Source organism: Solanum pennellii, chromosome 12, assembly GCF_001406875.1.
Source record: "Solanum pennellii chromosome 12, SPENNV200".
Lineage (NCBI taxonomy): Eukaryota > Viridiplantae > Streptophyta > Magnoliopsida > Solanales > Solanaceae > Solanum > Solanum pennellii.
Window position 1 is genome coordinate 81,234,942 of NC_028648.1, and position 20,238 is coordinate 81,255,179.

Below are 20,238 nucleotides of genomic sequence, written 5' to 3' on the forward strand. Positions count from 1 at the left end.
ACGCTTCCCCAACAATTATGGAGGTCCTCATAATTTTTTTCTAAAAATATATTGAATGCTCCAAGATGCTAGATATATAGGCTAACACACACGAAAAATTTAAAAAACTGTTTATTTACCATAAAATGGCTCCTAAATGTTTTAAAAAGCAGCAGATCATGGTGAAGCTATACAAACTATTCACCCAACTCCTTATAGAGGGTCTCGTAAAACTTTTTCAAAAAAGAAATAACCCAAAACCATTATTCATGAGTTAACTTACACGAAAGTTCCTTAAAATCGCCTAATTCCCTATTTTAAAAAAATGAAGATTTGAAACTTGTAGTCGTACCCTCCATAGCATCTGTGTGGTTATAAGACTTTCAAAAAAAATTTAGTCTCAAATATACTTTAACCGTTTAACGTTTGTATGATTATAACAACTTCTCATTAACACTTCATCCTTTATTTTTTTTCCCCTAATGTGCAGTGTGCAGCTGTGTCAATAATACACACAAAATGAAACATAGTAACTTCTGTATTATGCATATAGATCATTCATGTAAAAGGAATATACAATACATGTCTACAAAATGAACAACTATGATCCTTGGTTATGTCTCTCTATACAGTTTTAATCTCCAACACTATCGTAAATCATCAGAACTATTCATCTATACAACTCGAATCTCCAATACTATCGTAAACTACAATCAGAAGAGGCGGCTACTTACTTTCCCAGATCAAAGAATAAAGTCTTGTCAGGTGACTACAAGTATGTTCATTGAGAGAGTATACCAGATTGTGGACTTTCACAAGATAAGCCAGACTGCGGGGATGCATTTGTTTAAGATGAGCTTGAGTCAGAGGCATCGGAAGAAGAATCATACGGCATTTCACCAGAATCCTCTCGTGGACTTTCAAACAGAGATTCATGTGCATTTCCTTCACATATCTCAGTGTATTCCTCAAAGGTTAAGAAATCCTCATCCTCGCTAGAACTTCCAGAATCCTCTCGTGGACTTTCAAACAGAGATTCATGTGCATTTCCTTCACATATCTCGGTGTATTCTTCAAAGGTTAAAGAATCCTCATCCTCGCTAGAACTTCCGAACAGAGACTCATACGCAGCACTTCTCCACATCTCGGATTTTTCCTCATTGTCAGAAACAGGGCATCTCCCTTCGGCTTTTTGCATTACAGCTTCAGAACAACAATCAATGAAGGAATAAGTAGCTGATAATTTTCTTAGATAAGTTTCTCTGTCTGCACTGGATTCTCTAACATCCTGAAGTTCCTGCAAGACTTCACGACTTGCCCCAGAATCTACCGTATCACCCTCATAGTTAGTAACTGAGGTCAACTCCTCTTCTTCCCTGAAAACCACTGATTTCTTATCAGTTGGCAATGAACCAGGATTAGCACATATAGCAGGAGACACAGTTGTCTTATGGCACTCAAGAGGTGCAACTGTGGAATGCTGCTTGCCTTCCGCTTTGTCCAGTTTATTTAATGATTCAAGAGGACATAATGATGTTGGCCTGGCTAAATGCCTGTCAAAAGCAAAGGCAGCAAGATTATTAGATGCCAAGATTCATTCCTCCCATCCTCTATCCAACCTTTTCCAAACAATTCCATACATGAAAATGATATATAAAATTAAAACTAAAAAGGGAAAGACAGACTCAAATATTGCAAAAATTAAAAACAAAAAAGAAAGACAATAATCAAAGAGAGTAAACAACTACATAAAATGAGCCTGTTTTGTTACACAATATAGAGGAAACCTCAGAGGAGGAACGTGTAATCCTCCTTAAGAATAATAACAACAAATTAATAAGAAGTACTATAAAATTGAAGTCTCAAATTCAAAATGCTATAGATTTACTTGAAAAAATCATGGTTAAAGAAAAAGTCATTTGACTTTTTAAAGTAAAAGGGTTAAGTTTTATTTGCAGAGGAGTAGTGAGCATTCAGAGATCAATTAGACCATGGTTGAATGAAGATACCTGCTATAGAAGAGCATGTATGCTTGCTGTGCAAGAACGTCATCAATTCCTACATCAATGACCTGAAATAAATTGTGAATTAAGACACGAAAATTAGAAAATGAGAGGAAAAAGAAGGTGAGAAATGCTCAATTTGTATGGAATCATGAATTTCTTGTCACAGGAAGCTCATGAACATTTAAGGCTAGTCAAGTGTGAATACATACTTATTAATGACTATGACAGAAAGAACTTTACTACTTTACCACAAGCCCTTATGTAAGCAAGATGCTACCTTCAACATTATTTCGAAAATGAGACATAGGCTATCAAGTAACAAAGAGCCTCAAAGATGATGTCCATATTGTTGGAAAGGACATACAAACATACCACGCACCCCAAACATGTATGACGGAACAACAGGGTGAAGTTGAGATCTATTCATTATATTTCTATTTTGACATATACCCAGGCAAATTTGTCTGTTACATGCATGTTGCCAGTTGCATAGAGCCAAATGTTACATGTCGTATAGTCTTACCAAAACAGGATTTTTTTTGTTGCAGTTTAGACCATACAAGACCAAAAGGATCAGAAGGTTGCCTCTGAAGCTTCAGTTTTTGACAAATAGTATACATCCTCCAGGTATGAAGAGAACACCGCTATTGAATCTTGTGGGTGAACACACAAAGTAAAAAAGAGGAGATTAAGCCAGGAAACAGATGCCTCCTACCTCAGTGTCATCGGCTCTATACCAATTCTCAGTCAAATCCTTGATGTAGCAGATATAATGACCACAATGTAATGCATTTGACATATCCTCATGAACAATCACCGCATACAGATTGAAATGGTCATTGCCATCTCCTGTTTCACTCATGTTAGGATTTAGATCTAAACTTTCAGGAAAAGTCACCCTATTATTTAGTTTGCCAGGAGTATCCCCGCTCTGTAAAAAGATTTTAGGCCCAATTAGATTATGCTATCAGAAATCTAAAACATTGACTCATACAAGGTTTGCTGTTTAACAACAACAAGAAAAAAGATCTAGACAGAACAAGATGGGACAGGGCAACAGAGAGAAACACACTTTTCCAAGAAAGCAAGAAAGGCATAACATGGACTTGAGCAACCAGCAAACTGGAGACCTAACTTCACTAAATCTGTAAAATCATAAATAGCTTCAGCTGGGTCCTTTTCTATGCAATGTCTATGTTTTTATGTACTATTTTAGTGTTAAAGCAGCTATAGAGAAAAGTTCCATCGTAATCCTCAGAAGAGATTCTAGCTGTTATGACTTGTTGAAAAGTCATTCTAGCAATATTATTCATAATTGCAATATGGAATTTACATCACACACTTGAATATCATTAAAAATGATGAAGAGCTTGAAAAAAACATATTATTAGTCACTTTTCACCTACAATGTACGAGGAAGGATCAGATTGTGTTCAACAACAAAGATCTCTGATGTCGATTCCCATTATTAAGCAAACTAGAAGTTAAACATTCTAAATATAAAACCCCAAGCCAAATTAAGCCTAATATACCTAGATAGTATCATAGAGAGTTATGGATGAAACTTTGCGCCTATCATTGTAGAGAGACGAATAAAAAAGCTGCATCCTGGTATAGTTAAGTCAATAGTGAGAGATGCACTAGGTAAGCACTTTAACCTTCAAACTATTATTTGCTGCATACTATAAAGACAAACAAAAACATTTCTGTCAGAAGTTGCCCATTCTTTATGTGATTCATGTGCCTCTTAAATGGAGAAACAGGGAATATTTCAGTCCCTTCCATATCAAACAACTATCCTCACTTCTCATTTCCAGACATCAACCCTGCCAATTGGTCTCGCTGGTTTATTTATAAGTCTCTTTTAATTTTACAGTTTGTAGTTTTGGTTGAAACTCTCTAGCCATGACAGTTTAAGAGAAATCTATGGGTTTAGGGGGTCAAGTACTCTTAGTTATTGATCTGCAACTATTTTTTGATCAGGAATGCAATGGCTTTTTGTACTACAAACTTTTTCCAATAGTTCTTTCTTACTACTCACTATTTCCCTAGGAGTGAGTACATCCCATTTCTAGTACTCAATCCTTTGAGGTGCTTTTTGTATTAGCCATGTTCCAGGTTTAGCTTTCACTAATAACCAGCAACCTACTTGTTGCTGCATCTGCGCCTTTCAATTTGGCAAATAAAAATTTATTTCACAGAAAGAGAGAAATTGATTCTGGAATGACAATCAAGGGAGATGAAAATTGGACATGTATACTTTCTTCAATCCTCTATGATGTTCTGCTTTCCTTAGGCTTGGTACTACAAATCCTCATAAATGATTAAAATATCCCTTTGTTTAGTCACTTTAATGGCACAGACCTTCATCTATACTGAATAAAGTGATACAGAAGGTGGTCATTTTTTTCAATATTTAGTGGCTAGTTATCAATAAAACTTAGTTCAAAGGCCAAAGAGGTAATATAGATGAAAAGGAAATGAGATCAACCTTAAACCTTTTCAAAGCGATTGTTAGAATATTTGGTGCCTCCAGGATCGTTAAGCGCTTCCATGCCTTGACATAATCATTGCATCTGCAAGAACATGTCATTCATTAGTGTTAGGCTGTCTGGTATTACAGAAAGAAAACCAAGGGAAGATGCAAACGAAAAACAACTGAATGAACCTTTAAAATATCATATCAGAACAAATATAATTTCAAACAATCAACAACAGAGCAGTAGACAGTTAGAACAAACATCAAGAGCAACTCATCACCCAGATATTTTTAGGTAAGTTACACCTGCTCTCCCAAAAACAATGTCTGTGATGCTTGACTAATTTAATGATTAACCTAAGAAGTAATACCAACAAGAAACTTTGAAAATATTTCCCCAAAAAAAAGAAGATAAATTGAGGAAGTTCTGGCATAAAAAAGTACAGGTTTTGCACTAGAAATTAGGTCAAACCAGGTGTGACAGAGTGAACCTGCATTCTATGTCCTAGCCACTTAGCCAGTCGTGTAATTAAAATGGATTGACATAAAAGTGAGAATAAAAGCAATGATCAGCATTGCATTGGCAGAATGTATACTGGCATGTCTTCACTTGAAGGAATAACTAACTGGTATTTAAAAGTATAGACTAAGGTCACAGGTGCCCTTTTGAAGAAGAAAGTCGGCATTTAAGAGAAGAAGCTACCTATCACATTTATACATATCTTCACCATCCATACACTCTTCGGCAGTGAATTGATCTAAGCATTTCTCCAAAGAATCAGCTTCCCCATTAATCCCTACAGTCAGATCCATCATATTCTCGAACTGATTTGAGTGATTACCACATGCTGTACATGCAACCTAAAAGTAACAATAGCACATTATGCGACAAAAGATGGAAGGGAGATTGACACTATACAAAAGTGTAAATACTGTGCAGCTTATATGTAAAAAAAAATTGAAAGCACATATTCATCAATCAACTATGCCTCAATCCCATACCAACTCAGGGATCAAGTATATGAATCTTCTGTACAAACCAACACACAGAAATTTGTTTGGCCAATACAACAAATATCATGATAATAACTTTTTTAATCTGTTTCACATTGAATAACTCTTTTCTCTCATAAATTGAAGATTACCTGAGATTGAAGGCGACCACCAAATATATGCTGAATAATAGTTGTTTCCTCAGCGCTAAGAGGTTCAGCCTTATCTCCATCAAATTCAGCAAGTACTGCCGATTGCATTGTGTCAATAGCAAACCTACCAAGTAGGCAACTTTATTATGATTCGACATGTTTACTGACATACAACACAAGTAATTACATTATTGATCTTCATAAATCAGGTTTCCATGTTGTGCATTATAGCAAATTTACACATTAACTCAGCTCAGACAACAACATACCTCATAAACTCATGGGCATCCTCCTGCTTTCCACAAGAAAGATTACCACCAATGTTAGGCAACCCTGATAGTACGTCAATTGGTGAAAAGGGATCCTGACACCAGGTACATTGTTCAACATGGAGTTGAAATTCGCAGAGGAAGCACCAACCATTCGATCTACCTGGGCAGAAAGAGAGGATAAATGATATAAGAATTAATTCCAATAATTTAAAACAAAGGGTTAGTTCATCATAATAATTTGATTTGATGCAGTTACATTCTCTTCTATGGCCTCTCTCCAACAAGTAGGCGAGAAGTGGTCTAGTCTGTGTTAGACATTGCAGAACCACATTAGCAAAACAGCTGCATAAGAACCAAAGAACGACATTAAGAAAACTCAAAGAATAGACTGAACGGTAGATGACTATTGGTCGTTAAGAGTTTATACTAGAGATACCTGTTACCACAATTTATGAGTCTACGAGGAGGATAGCCTGAACCACCCCAGTAAAAGTAATTCAAGAATTCTTCATATGGAAAAAGTTCCTGAAACAGGTTAAATCCCAACTCCAGTCAGGTCTTTAAAATAATGTGTATTTGGTGTACGTAAAAAGCTAATTAAGGAAGAAACATGTACCTGATTATTTTTTCCGCCAAAAGGAACAAATGAAGTGCCAAACATGTACCTCCTTTGCAAAGTCGATGCTGATTGCTCAGAATTACCTTTAACAGATGATTGAAAATCCCTACATCCATACTTGTGCCCCGAGTTCCAATCGGATCTTTGGCAAGCATCAGAACTAGATAGATATATAGGCAGACAAACAGACAGAGAGAAATAAAACAATTAGCCACTATCCTACACTCAAAGTCAGATTTATATAAAGAGAAGCAGAAATATTATGGTTACTCCAAGGAAAGAAATGAAAACCAGAAAAACTAGGAAACAGCAGAAGTAGAAGAAAAGCTGAAAGAGAACAACAAATAAAGAACCCTGTAAGTGAAGTGAAGTAATTGACAAGAATGCTTGTTGTGACTTGTGAGAGGAAGTATGCGTATCAACGATAACTTCTTTTGTTTCATAGAAGGTGATTAGGAGTTCTATTACTGAAAAAGTCAGCCAACTTTTGTACAGTGCAGGTCAGTACAAAAGTAGGGATGTATATATATCAACAACTATATCAGTGAAGTTGCAACTCAGCTCGTCTGACATAGAGAAGCAGACATGCCAAACAAAAAGAAGCTCAAAACAGTTTATTCAGCACTAAAAAAAATCTGTAACATAAGATCTTAATGAATCCCAACATGATTTGACAAGGATAGGCACACAACAGAAAGTTTATACATCCACTTAATATGGAGTTTCTCTTTAGTTAAAAGCTTTAAGTTGAATGTCGGTCCTCTTTGACGATGTTGTCAAATCAACACTGAGCTCCAACTTTAATGCAAGGTCCCCAATACTGTGTCCAAGCTTGAATTGAGGCACTTTCGTGTACACACAAACATATATATATATATATATATATATATATATATATATATATATATACAGAGAGAGAGAGAGAGGACGGGGTTCATAAAATTGGTAATCTTCCACCCAATTATAGGCTAGAGATGCCTCTCGCCATACTCCACTGATTGGGTAATTTAAAGAGCACTCTATTTTGGACTAAATTTTTTCTGTTTGACACCTTGCAAAGTGGATATTAAATGTAAAGGAAGACATCACATGAAATCATTAGAACATGTGGCTATGAACCACGGTATTGGGGTTTTGAATCCTTCCTCACCCAGAACATGCTTACTCCGTCTCTTCTCATTATCATATATTCTACCTCTCTGAACTTCAAATACCCCTCCCACTCATTACACAAGTAATTCCCTGCAATTGAGCGGCATGGATAGAACTCTTGGCCACATCAGTTACATACATAACGTTATCACAAGAAACCCAAAATAGAGGCATGATGACAAGAACAGCAACATTTCATCCTCAAAAGGATAAGAGCCTCAGCCACCGGATGATCAGGAAAGATTTACAAGATCCTAACATACATAAATCTTGCTAAATGGAATGAACAAAACTATTTCCTACTCTATCACTAAGAATAGCAAGTAGTAGATCAAATTATCGTTCTATCCTTCACAGAATTAAGCAATTACCAAATTTCCCTATCAAATGGTTCATCGAACTATTACTCCATCCTTCACAGGATTAAACAAATCTACTAAATTTACTCCACCTCACCTTCAACAAGACAACTCACAGAGTAATTGTAACATAATTTCTAGTTCAGTTATACCTAAAGCTTGTAGCATTTCTCAACGTTTACAGCTCAAATTAACCCTAGGAAAACAATCATCAAGTCTACCTAGAAACGCGTGTAACTTTCACTTCAATCAAAAACGATTACACAAACTACCAACGAAAACTTCAGTATCTTTGTATAAAATCGCGAATTTGAAAAGTGTGCATACCAGTAATTAACCATCTTGCAGCGGGAGCATCGTTTAGAGGTGGCATTGCCGCAGACGGCGCAAGCACTCGGCAGCCCCATATTCCGATCGGCGACGTCAAATTATCACCGGAATCAAAATTACCGGCGAAATGTTGAGTAGTTAAGTAGAGTTGCTGTGAAAAAGAAGTATTGAATTGCAAATACCAAATTTATAGGCTCTTTGTTTCTAGAACTTTATAGGAACTTTCTAGAACCTTTTGGGAAATTCAACTAACTGAATTTGGTGTTAGTTGATACTAGTAACTGAAATTCAAGTATGTTCTTGTTTTTGAGTTCTCTTTTGGGTCAAAAATGCCCCTCTAAATTTTTTAAAATGACTTAGGAGAGCGTTTGATTATGAAAATTGTGAGTATTTGTATTTCGAGAAATTATATGAATTTCTAATAATCCATGAAATAATCACTTGGGGAGTTGGGGTCGTTTGACAGTTGATTAAAGCTACGCAAGTATTAGTATAACAGCATATCCATTGGAATATCATAAGTGGGGTCTGGAGATGTAGAGTGCGTACAAATTTTATCACTATGTCGTAAAGGTAGAGCTGTTGTTTCCTATGCAAGTGTTAGTAACATATGGATTAGTTACGAGTGAATGTATTATTTTATGCACGTATTAGTTATACAGAAACTGCATAAAATAAAAGTACATAGACACGTAAGACAACATTTGTACAAAATTACAAAAGAAAAAAAAGTTCAAGTATAAAAAAAATTAAATTAATTTTTTTACTGTTTAATTTGTTGTTTTCTGGATAAAAATTCTGGGGAGGGGTTTTTTGTTTTGAGTTTTGTGCTTATTTGTTTGAGTTTGTTGAAGAAATTATAAAAAAAAATGGCGATTTTCTGATTCGTTAATTGTTACATGTCGTTTTTTAAAATGTAAATGTCGTGTTTGAGCTAACTTGCATCCATCTGAACTAATTTTATGAGAGACCTGTCATCCATTATAGGTATCAGGTAACTCTGTTCACTAACGCACTTCTGTTGAATCCACACATTAGTCGAGTCTCGTTTCATTTGTCCTTTATGTGACTTATGAGTTAGATTTTAGGATTTAATTAGGCTCGAGGTTCATTTTCATGTCAATTTGTTATATTCAGTATTGAACCCTTTTTTATGCGTTAATATTTGTATTCATTAGAATTTGGGATCCAACTGAATCAGTTGGAGAGATCGCATTTCCAAGGCGGTACAATCGTGAGAAAAAATTCAGTTGTGATGACTGTGAAACCAAAAAGATTAAGGTTCGAGCTTTTTCTATTCTTTTATCAACTGATAATATATAAACATGACCCTTAACTTGACGTTAGTTGGCAACTATGACCCTTAACTTTAGATGTGCATAAGTAGGGACACATTCGTCCTGTATGGAAAATTTGTGTCCTACGTGGTCGTCCTACGTGTATCATGTCACGTAGGATATGTGTGTCTGCTTGTTCAACTTTATACAAGTTTAAGTGTCTACTTGTGCACATCCAAAGTTAAGGGTCATAGTTGTAACTGACGCCAAGTTAAGGGTCATATTTATGTATTATGTCTTAACTGATTTATGTATCAGATTCCATTTCACCCCATTATTTATGGATGAATGACTGCTCTATCTGTAAAGATTTTGGATTTGTCAAAACAAGAACTTAATATGAGAGTTAGGTAATCGTCTATGTAATGTCATTTGGTCTGTTTCAATTTATCTGACTTAGTTTGACGAGAATAAAGTTTAAGAAAGTAAAGAAGATTTTTCCTATTTTTACCAGGAGGAGGATATGATGGGAGAGTTTAGCAAAGCGCATGAAGCTATAAGGTGAGTTTACTCGTATCGTAAATAATAAGTTTAGAGCTTCATTCGTTATGTGTTTTCACATTTGAACAATAATGAAGATGCGTGGGATTCATACAGCAGACCCCAACTCGTTTGTTACTGAGGCGTAGTTGTTGTATTTTCATAATCTTATTCTCGTGATGTGTGTCAGGTCATTAGATAGTTCAATTGCTAAGATCAGATTTGAAATGCCTTCAACCAAGACGTTCCTTGGTACGAAGGAAATGGAAGATTTACCTACCATGATCACCGCGGATACTGAAAGAATTGGGATAAGAAGGAAGCCTTTTGTGGTAATTGGAATAAACACCGCGTTCAGTAGCAGAAGGAGACGTGATTCCATTAGAGAAACTTGGATGCCTCAAGGTACGTAACGTATATATCTACATCACATTTTCGTTTTTCTGGTTGCATCCTCCTTTAACGATACGTGTTTATAGGTGAAAAACTACTCCGATTAGAGCAAGAAAAAGGGATCATTGTTCGCTTCATGATAGGCCACAGGTGAACATTTCTTGCCAATGTTGTATTCTAAAGTTTTCATTTTGAAATGATTCAATATATCTTGTGTTGTTTAGCCTTTTTCTTATACAAAGACAACTCTAGTCCTCTCGTCCTCCATCAGACTCTTCAAAAATATTGTAAGATGTGTTCCGAGCAACATATATAGCTCAGAATGACATATCATTTTGCCTTTTTAGTCGAATCATTGGTTATGGTATTTACATATCGAACAATTTGGGCATATTCTAGCCTAAACGTTTGTCTGTCTTTTTTATACAGTGCTATATCTAATAGCATTTTAGATCGAGCCGTTGATCTTGAAGATGCTCAGCATAAAGACATTCTTCGCTTAGTAAGCACATACATTACAATTCGATCTGCATTGTATATACAGTTGAATTATACTTATACTGTCATCTCGGATTTGCTATTTTACAGGATCACATAGAAGGATACCACGAGTTATCTGCAAAAACAAAAGATTTTTTCGCTACTGCAGTTGCAAACTGGGATGCAGAGTTCTATGTAAAGGTTGATGACGATATTCACGTTAATTTAGGTACATATATATATCCACTCTCCTTTTGATGACGATGTAATGTAAGTTCATGTTAACTGTCCGTGTATGGAAGTTAAACTCTTTGAATGTCACGATGTTGAATAGGTACTCTGGCTGCAACGCTAGCCAGACATCGGTTGAAATCCATGGTGTATATAGGATGCATGAAATCCGGTCCAGTTCTTAATCGAAAGTAATTTCCTCTGAAACTTCTAATTTCAAGACATTCTTAGTTCGTAAGAGTTAAAACTCGTATGCATAAATTTTCGTTTCTTTGTAGGAACGTTAAGTACCATGAACCTGAGTTCTGGAAATTCGGAGATCCTGGAAATAAGTACTTCCGACATGCTACTGGACAAATATATGCCATCTCAAGAGACCTCGCGAAGTACATTGCAAATAACAGGTAAGATATACATTTGTTCTGTTTTGAAGTTCCTGATAGATTTTGTAAATCGACGAGAAAGACTTCTTTTGAGTCTCTGACAAGTTGTAGATCGTTCTTGTAAAGCTGCAATGTGCGTTCTGTAAATAATCAGGAACTAGTCTTGTACTCCCTCTGTTTCAATTTGTTTGTCTGGTTTTGACTTGACACGAAGTTTAAGAAAATGAAGATGAACTTCTGAATCTTGAGGTGTTAAAGATCTCGTGTGTTAAGTTAGAAGTAAAAAGTTGTGAAGAAACGGAAGAGACGTTCTTCATCAAACGTACTAAACAGGAATGTAAGACAGACAAATTGAAACGGAGAGAATATGGTGATTTCAGGCCTATTCTGCATAAATATGCAAATGAAGATGTTTCACTTGGAGCATGATTAATCGGTCTTGAAGTTGAACACATCGATGAACGTAGAATGTGTTGTGGAACTCCTCCTGGTACACAACTTGTAGATTGCATATTGTTTATACCGTCAGTGTATAGAACTTAAACTCTTTCGAACTAATGATGTTCTACGACTTCTTATGTTGTTGCAGAATGCGAATGGAAAGCACAAGGTGGTAAAGTTTGTGCAGCATCGTTCGAATGGAGTTGCAGTGGAATTTGCAAATCCGTCCAGAGGATCAAGTATGTACACGCCAAGTGTGGCGAAAATGCTGCTACTCTTTGGGATGCTCTCTTGTAGTTTCGAGTTTATAGGTTCTCGATTCATATATACATGAGATAATTGTAACACACATAGACTAGTACGAGTCAAAAGTTATTAAGTTCTGTCGAATCTGTAAGTATAATTGTAGCTCCGTCCCCATGTAGATCCTACTAGTACTAGAGATAGGTAGATATAGTATTAAAGTGATCCACAAACTCTCGTTTCGATAGTCTCCTCTTATAGTGAAACTCAATATAGGATCTTTTAGAGCTTTTTCGTGAATGTAATGTCGATTTAAAGATATGCCGATATAGTATTTAAGCGACCCACAAACTCTCTTTAGACATTATAAGAATTGGTTTACACTCTTATTTTCGTTTTGCATATTAACCCCTCATTATTTCTTCCCTAAACTTTCCCCTCGTGTTCAATTTATCTTTTATCAGTTACATCTTTATAATCGTGGTTAGGATGTTATTTTTCGATGAATTCACGATATCTTTAGTCTCGCATCAAGTAAATAATAGTAAAATCTCACCACTACACCTTTATTCTTATATATCTCAAACAATCACATGTTTAAAGAGAGTTGAGTAGAAATCAAGATAAGTGGAGATTCGCAAAGATTTAAAAAAAAAATTAAGCAAATTTGGTTAATTACTCTTCTCTCCTTCAGAGTTTTTTCTAAGCCCATTTTGTCAATGGACTAAGTAGGCATTTAAACATAAAAAAAATTGATCTTTAAAGTAATACATAGACTAATTATGTAGGGTTTAGTTTTTCATGTAATGTATTAGCATGTCAGTTCCAAAATTACAAATTAGACACCGTATTAATTATATACACGAGTAACTTACCTTCTAAACGGTTATTACACGTGGTACTTATTACTTATACATGATTAAATATCTACATAACTTATCTCCAAATCAACTACCGAACGACGTCGAAGTTTATCAAGTCTAAATTTCAATTCTTCTAAAATTTAGGTGAAATTTGGAATAAAGATAAGATATGGGCAGTTTGTGATATTAGGCCTAAATATTGACCGCCTAGCGGCCTCGCCTCCTTCAAAGCATTTTTTGTGATACAAACCCTTACACGCAGAGTATATATAAAGAAGAAGAAGAAGAAGAAATTCGCCATTGTTGAAGATTTTGAAATGCCAGGCTTAACTTGTAACGCTTGTGACAAGGAATTTGTTGATGATACTGAGCAAAAGCTTCATTACAAATCTGAATGGCACCGATACAATCTTAAACGCAAGGTATTTGCTCAAAAACAAACCCCTTTTTGATACTTTTTTGTTTTGAAAAAGTGAAATTGTTTGTTTGTATGAATTGAATGTATTAGTTTGTGTTTATTGTGTATTGGATTGAATGATATGGAACCTCTGTAATTAGGGAGATTAAACATAGCCTCTATGTGCAGGGATAGAGCCAGATTGTTTGTTACAGGTTTGGCATAAGTCATAAACTAGTTATTTTGTCTCAAACCTTGTCTTTGTGTTAAAAAAGATTCAATCTTTTTAGAACCCAGTAAAGAAAAATGATTCTGTTGAGCACCATGAGGTCATGAGTGCAAATTGCAGTAGATAAAACACTAGGTGATGATGGATGGATTTACCTGGTTTTGGCTCAAACCTTGTATTTGTGTTAGAAAGATTCAATCTTTTTAGAACCCAGTAAAGAAAAATGATTCTGTTGAGCACCATGAGGTCGATATAACACTAGGTGATGATGGATAGAATTACCTAGTACTTGTTGTAGGTGGGAGGTGGTAGATGTTTTGTGGAGGTGCGTGTGAGCTGGTCCATATACCACGGTTATCAGAAAAAAGAAGAATTGTGGATTGAAACCCATAAACTAGAAATTGTGAACTTGGATGCACTTTAACTCCGACTAATTAATACTTGCCGTCTTTCATCAAATAGGACTTTATCCATCAAGGTGTAGATAGTTGTAACAAATAAAGTAGCTTTTTTTTTTGCTCCTGAATCTTGATTCAGTCATTTTCTTGTTCATTGAATAATCAATGTTCTCACCAAAGGGGGGTACATGCGATATATATGCTATATTCTGTTGCAAAAAAGCATGTGGATCAAACTTATCAAAAAAACAAGCAGAAAATGGATTTCACCTATTAACAGAAGAAATGGATTATACTAGAAAATATACTACTAATATGATGCTTCGTAGGATTTTTTTTCTTTTTATATCTCTGGTATCGTTACCAAATACCAAAATCCTACATATCACTGGCCTCTTTACCTATTAGTTTCATAGGCCTGGAAGAGTATGAGTCTGGTTATGGAACCTGCGTCCAATCGATATTTTTCAACTGAATACTACCTCACTAGGGACTTCAGTTCATGCATCATTCATCAAAGCTTAGGATTGATGACTCTATATGTCTACTCTCTTCCATATGGTTCGTTATGGAATGGCTTCATGGGTTAGTATGCGGAATTGTGATGTTTTTGCTCTCATGCATGTTTTTTCAGGTTGCAGGAGTTCCTGGAGTGAGAGAGACTATTTTTCTAGCCAGACAAGCTGCACTTGCAGAAGAGAAGGAAAAGTTAAGTGAAACTCCATTGCTATATGCCTGTGGTCTGTGTGACAAAGAGTATAGAAGCTCCAAGGCTCATGCTCAGCATCTGAAATCTAAAAGTCACCTAGTACGGGCTTCTCAACAACCAGGTCATCCTAATGAGAATAGTGTTACAATCAAGCCGCTTCTACGCCACTCTCGAAATGAAACTTCACGCAAGGCTAAAGAGGATGTTATTGAGGAGAATGATGAAAGTGATGAAAGTGAATGGGAGGAGGTTGATCCAGATGAAGAGATGATTAGTGAAGCCACCGATTCTTTGACAGACTTGAAGATGGATGAGCATACATCTAATGGCAATATGGATGAAGATAGTGATGATGAATACGTTGGGAACTTAGAACCGTCGTGTTGCTTCATGTGTGATAAAGAACACAAGACCATTGAGAGCTGCATGGTTCACATGCACAAGAATCATGGATTCTTCATACCTGATGTTGAGTATCTGAAGGATCCCAAAGGGTTCCTCACTTACCTTGGTCTCAAGGTAGAATATGTGCTTCCTCTAGACTTTTTTCCAGCATTAACCATTTTCTGTGTTCACTATCTTTTTCTTTTTTCCTGTACAGGTTAAAAGGGATTTCATGTGCTTATATTGCAACTACAGATGTCTACCTTTCAGCAGTTTAGAAGCAGTTCGGAAGCATATGGAAGCAAAGAATCATTGCAGAGTGCATTATGGTGATGGCGATGATGATGAAGAAGCTGAATTAGAAGAGTTTTATGACTATAGCAGCAGGTATAATTTCTAACATGATTGCTTTCGATGTAATTTGGTTAGGATGAGTGTAGTAAGCACTATATTCTTTTCAAGAATTTTTCTTAAAATAATTTAGGTAGGATGTGTATAGTAAGCTCCGTAGTCTGTACCTTTTGTTATTGCTTCTGAGGTTCTCTTCGGTTGTAGCTTTGTTGATGAATCTGGGAAACAGCTCATTTCATCGGATGACACGGGCAACAGTGTGGAACTTGGAAGTGGTGGATCTGAGCTCATAATAACAAGAAGAAATAATGATGGAAGATCTGTTAGGACTCTTGGATCAAGAGAGTTTTTGCGATACTACCGACAGAAACTGAGGCCTACACGGACCAATGATGTGGCTATAAGTGCTGCATTAGCTGCAAGGTATGTATTAACTTGTTCAAAAGTGTCCATTTCATCACCTTCCTCCATCTTAAACCGTCATTTGAGCAAAACGCCCTTCCCTTCCCTTCCAGGTACCGAAGCATGGGTCTTGCAACTGTGCAGTCAAGAGAGCAAATGGTTAAGTTGAAGGTGTTGAGAGCCATGAACAAGTCTGGTGTGGAGATAATGCGCAGTAAGATTGGCATGAAAAGCAACGTCATTCGCAACCTCCCTAAGAATATACCATATTAGTCCTTTCGATAGTAATATTAGCCTTCTAAGAGATTGTTTTGGTGTTTCTGTTATTCCAACTTGTGTAATTCCTCATACTTTATAACTTTTTGGTTTGTATTCTCATATAGATTGTTTGGAAGTGACTTTTATATCTATTTCTAGCCCTGTTACGGTCAATTCACCAGGAGGATCGCGTTCCTAGTTTGACATCGCGTTACAGGGTATGTCTAATCTTTTTGCTTCCACAACGTTGGCTCTATGCAAAAACTCGAATACTCCTAGTTCTAGAAGGTACATGAGTCTACTTTAATCGGTATGGAGGATACTCCTCTACCCTTAATTATAGGTCTCGAAGTTCGAATAAGGAAATATCATGTTATAACAAGTCATATGTCACACACCTACCCCTTCTAGCTTTACTACATGTTGACCATCTCTTCTAAAAATAGCCTTTTATAGCAACTATAAAATGATGTTGAATTTAGTATTATCCTCAAAGTTGCTATTAGTCTAAGAGTAGGACTCTAGTACACACTTTTTTCTTTGTTTTTCTATAATCAGATTGTAATAAAACTCGACTAAATTCAGATTCGCATCGAAAAGTCTCAGATAAATCCTGGGATTTTGAAGACTACACATAATTAGTGGCAAAACAAAAGGAAAATATTCTTCTATATGAATTTTCCCAATATATAAGTGGACATTTTTTTTTAATTATGTGGAATAAGCCTAAACAAGTTTTGACTTTGCTCAAATAAGTGTGACTAATTAAGATGGTAGCCCAAATTTTTCTAGCTTTTCTTGACAATAGACAATTTTATTATTAATACCAAAACATGACAAGTTATTGTCAAATCAAAAAAATGGCTTAGTATATTCTAAAAACAAGATTAGATCAAAATGGAGGTGGGAAAAGAAATATATATTAAAAAAATAAATTAATCTAAATAAACATTCACCTAATCACTTAAATCATAAATAACAATAAATATGTTTTTCAATTTTTTTAAAAAATTATTTAATCTTTGATGTCCACGTTGAATTCGACTAATTGGGTATAAAGGCGTAAAGTGCTCCATAACAAAAGAAGTTTATGTTCAGAAACACTCAAATATGATAAGAACGAATAACTATTTATCACTCCCAACTATTTCGTTACGAATAGATAAACTATTTTCAAAATAAATTTTATATAGACATCCCAAAATAAAAGAAACACTTAAACCTAGCTATGTTGAACTTTATTTTACTTGACTTTTCCATTTCACTTTTCTTTTTCTTTTTTTTCAACATCATCAACATATAAATACATTATTCTATATTTTTATGCTTTTTCCTCTTCAATCTTCTTCTGGGTGTTCTTGATTTCTTACAAATTTCTCAGGTTTGATCCATTCCCTTTAAAAAATTTGTTCTTTTTCTCTATGGGTATCTTAGATTAGCTTGAATGATCCATTGCTGTTTTCATTTTCTGTATTGGTTGACCTTTTTTTTCCATAAAAATTGAATCTTTTTGGTCAAAATTGATCTTTTTGGGGCTTTTTTTATGTTAAAGATTGATTTATCTGTTAACAGCACTTCATGTTGAGATTTTTGTATTTGGGGCATACTCTTTATCTGGTTTTGATTTTTCTATTTGGTGGCCTCTTTTGTTGCTTTGTGAATTGGTGAAATGATGCTGTGAGAAATGGGTATAATTGAAGTTTATTATTAATCTGATAGTTAAGTAGAGGTGCAGAAGAGAAAGAGAGGAAGTTATTGACAGATGATCTCTTGTAACTTGGATTATTGCAGTTTTATGGTGTAGTTACTGTTCCTTTTTTGGGAATGCTTTGTCATGCTTTCTATCGTATTTCGTTATGATCCCTTCACTTTGTTATTTCCTTCCTGATCTGTTTTGATGTGCTTTTCGTTGAGCTGAGGGTCTATTGAAAACGTCTATCTCCCAAGGTAGGGGGGTTAAGGTCGGGGTATATGGCTATAGGCTACACTCCCCATGCACCACTTATGGGATTACAGTAGGTATGTTGTTGTTGTTGTAGAAATTGAAAGATAGAGAGGAAGTTAGGTTTAGTTCCTAGCAGAGGCAAAAACGCCATGTGATGTCTTTCTATATGTTCAAGTATTGGTAGATAGAGTTATCCGGTACTGGGTTGGTGGGAGGATATAGGTGCTTGTAGTCGAGCAAGCTGGAGAGTGTATAAAGTGGGAAGTCCTCGTATAAGTATCTGATTTGTCGGCATTTAAGTTCAATAGTTGATCATTTGGTATTTTGATGTACAATTATTTTTAGTATCGAATCTTCTTATAAAGAATCAATATTTGCACCTTCTTGAGGAAGTTTTTCCATACTTTTAGCTTGTGATTGAAAATGATTAAATTGATGGTGAGTATTATGAGGTGAAAATGGCACAATGAATTGAGGAGATGACATTTTTTGGTATAGAGAAGTCATATAAGGATCTCTTCACCTTTACTCAATTACATTTTAATTCTCTTTTTTTAATAAGTTGCTATTCATGATGAATCAATTGTCTGCCTCCATAGTTTAATAGCCTTCACTAATTAGCTTACTCTTCTTTTAGTTTTTATCTTTCTTTTTGTTTTTCGGGTAATGGTTCTGAGACATTTTTTCTCTTCTGCCCTGTGAGTTCAAGCTTGTTTTAGTGAAATGTTTGTGTACTCATATTATACTGTTGCTTTTGTTTGCATAATTTCACAGTTAGTCATCTCGATATTATTTGATCCTGATCAGAGGAAGGGGGATGCTGCATGCTGACAGGAAGTTGGTCTTCAATCTCTCCCATCATTGAAACTTCAGACTGAAAGGAGTTATGACAAAGTTTTCTACGGAGGAGGTGGAGCTATATACCAATTGGGATGATGTGTTTTGTCCCATTTGCTTGGATTTCCCTCACAATGGCGTTCTCCTCCAGTGCTCATCTTATGACAAGGGTTGCAGGCCTTTTTTGTGTGACACAGATCATTTGCATTCCAACTGTCTAGAACGCTTCAAACAAGCACATCGGGTGATAGCTGGTTCACCATCACTTTCGATATCCAATGAGAGAGAAGATGTGATAAAATCGGAGGCCAACAGCTGGTCTGCCTGCCCCTTGTGTAGGGGAAAAGTTACTGGATGGGTTGTTGTTGAGAAGGCTCGCGTACATCTTGATGTCAAGGAACGCTGTTGTGAAGAGGATAAATGTAAATTTAAAGGTACCTATGTGGAACTTCAGAAACATGCTAAACTTGACCACCCTCATGCACGCCCCTCGAAAATAGATCCTGCTCGACAGATTGATTGGGAAAACTTTCAGCAGTCCTCTGAAATAATAGACGTCTTGAGTACTATACATGCAGAAGTTCCCCGAGGGGTTGTTTTAGGTGATTATGTGATTGAATATGGAAATGATAATTCTGATGATGAATTTGAGAATTTCCCTTCAGCGGAAGGAAACTGGTGGAGATCATGTATCTTGTATCAAGTATTTAATAACTTTAGGACGTCTAGAAACAGAAGAAGATCTAGAGTTAGTAATGCAAGAAGAGGAAACCGCCATTTGGGTTATGATGCTTCAAACTCTGATGAGAGTTCTGTGACATCTGTAGAATATGTAGACTATGGGGTTGAGGAGCTTGATGATGGTTTTGTAAGGATTGCTGGCGTCTCAAGGAGAAGAGCTGATAGTCGCAGGTCAGTAACTTCTAGATAGATGGCCTTTATTTTCGTATGCACTACATTTTTTTACGCTCATCTTGATTTGAGGATGTTTTAGCCACTGCAAAATGTGAGAATCCATTATTGATATCTATTCTCTTGTTGGACCGCCACCTCAAATCAAGCTTTTATTGCGGCATGCTCTAAGATTAATGACTCAGTATTCCCTTCTGTTGTTGTGATTCCCCCCCCCCCCTGGG

The 20,238-nt window shown here is 35.8% G+C and overlaps 3 protein-coding genes and 1 pseudogene across 5 annotated transcripts in view; 3 read left to right on the plus strand and 1 right to left on the minus strand.

Moving 5' to 3' along the window:
* Nucleotides 1–499: 499 nt before the first annotated feature.
* LOC107007383 (ubiquitin carboxyl-terminal hydrolase 18) lies at nt 500–8,586 on the minus strand. Of its 2 annotated transcripts, XM_015205985.2 has the most exons (11): nt 8,339–8,586; nt 6,498–6,660; nt 6,318–6,406; nt 6,138–6,223; nt 5,879–6,041; nt 5,610–5,733; nt 5,168–5,325; nt 4,477–4,561; nt 2,701–2,916; nt 1,989–2,050; nt 500–1,532 (listed from the first exon to the last, which is right to left on the minus strand). In XM_015205985.2, the coding sequence occupies exons 1-11, from the start codon at nt 8,416–8,418 to the stop codon at nt 827–829; spliced, it is 1,932 nt and encodes a 643-aa protein (XP_015061471.1). In that variant the 5' UTR covers nt 8,419–8,586; the 3' UTR covers nt 500–826. The 2 variants fall into 2 exon arrangements, with proteins under 2 accessions (XP_015061471.1, XP_015061472.1); XM_015205986.2 differs by lacking the exon at nt 2,701–2,916.
* A 1,380-nt stretch (nt 8,587–9,966) lies between these two features.
* Nucleotides 9,967–12,383, plus strand: LOC107006578 (annotated as a pseudogene).
* Nucleotides 12,384–13,454: 1,071 nt separating this feature from the next.
* LOC107005191 (cytoplasmic 60S subunit biogenesis factor REI1 homolog 1-like) lies at nt 13,455–16,496 on the plus strand. Its single transcript, XM_015203716.2, has 5 exons — nt 13,455–13,614; nt 14,851–15,444; nt 15,527–15,696; nt 15,865–16,083; nt 16,176–16,496. The coding sequence occupies exons 1-5, from the start codon at nt 13,510–13,512 to the stop codon at nt 16,333–16,335; spliced, it is 1,248 nt and encodes a 415-aa protein (XP_015059202.1). The 5' UTR covers nt 13,455–13,509; the 3' UTR covers nt 16,336–16,496.
* A 1,055-nt stretch (nt 16,497–17,551) lies between these two features.
* LOC107007471 overlaps nt 17,552–20,238 on the plus strand; it is a 4,307-nt gene continuing 1,620 nt past the window's right edge. For both annotated transcript variants that reach the window (XM_027913578.1, XM_015206096.2), the window contains exons 1-2: nt 17,552–17,701; nt 19,040–20,014. In XM_027913578.1, the coding sequence (XP_027769379.1) occupies nt 19,152–20,014 (863 nt within the window). In that variant the 5' untranslated portion in view covers nt 17,552–17,701; nt 19,040–19,151. The remainder of the gene's footprint in view (nt 17,702–19,039; nt 20,015–20,238) is intronic.

Excerpts from the sequence above, each read along its gene's own strand:
- LOC107007383 (XM_015205985.2), bottom strand. The coding sequence starts at position 8,418 with ATGGGGCTGCCGAGTGCTTGCGCCGTCTGCGGCAATGCCACCTCTAAA. Across the intron at positions 6,661-8,338 it reads TGCAAGATGGTTAATTACTG|TTCTGATGCTTGCCAAAGAT; the intron begins GTATGCACACTT and ends ATATCTATCTAG. Across the intron at positions 2,917-4,476 it reads TCGCTTTGAAAAGGTTTAAG|AGCGGGGATACTCCTGGCAA; the intron begins GTTGATCTCATT and ends ATCTTTTTACAG.
- LOC107005191 (XM_015203716.2), top strand. The coding sequence starts at position 13,510 with ATGCCAGGCTTAACTTGTAACGCTTGTGACAAGGAATTTGTTGATGAT. Across the intron at positions 13,615-14,850 it reads GATACAATCTTAAACGCAAG|GTTGCAGGAGTTCCTGGAGT; the intron begins GTATTTGCTCAA and ends ATGTTTTTTCAG. Across the intron at positions 15,697-15,864 it reads TTTTATGACTATAGCAGCAG|CTTTGTTGATGAATCTGGGA; the intron begins GTATAATTTCTA and ends CTTCGGTTGTAG.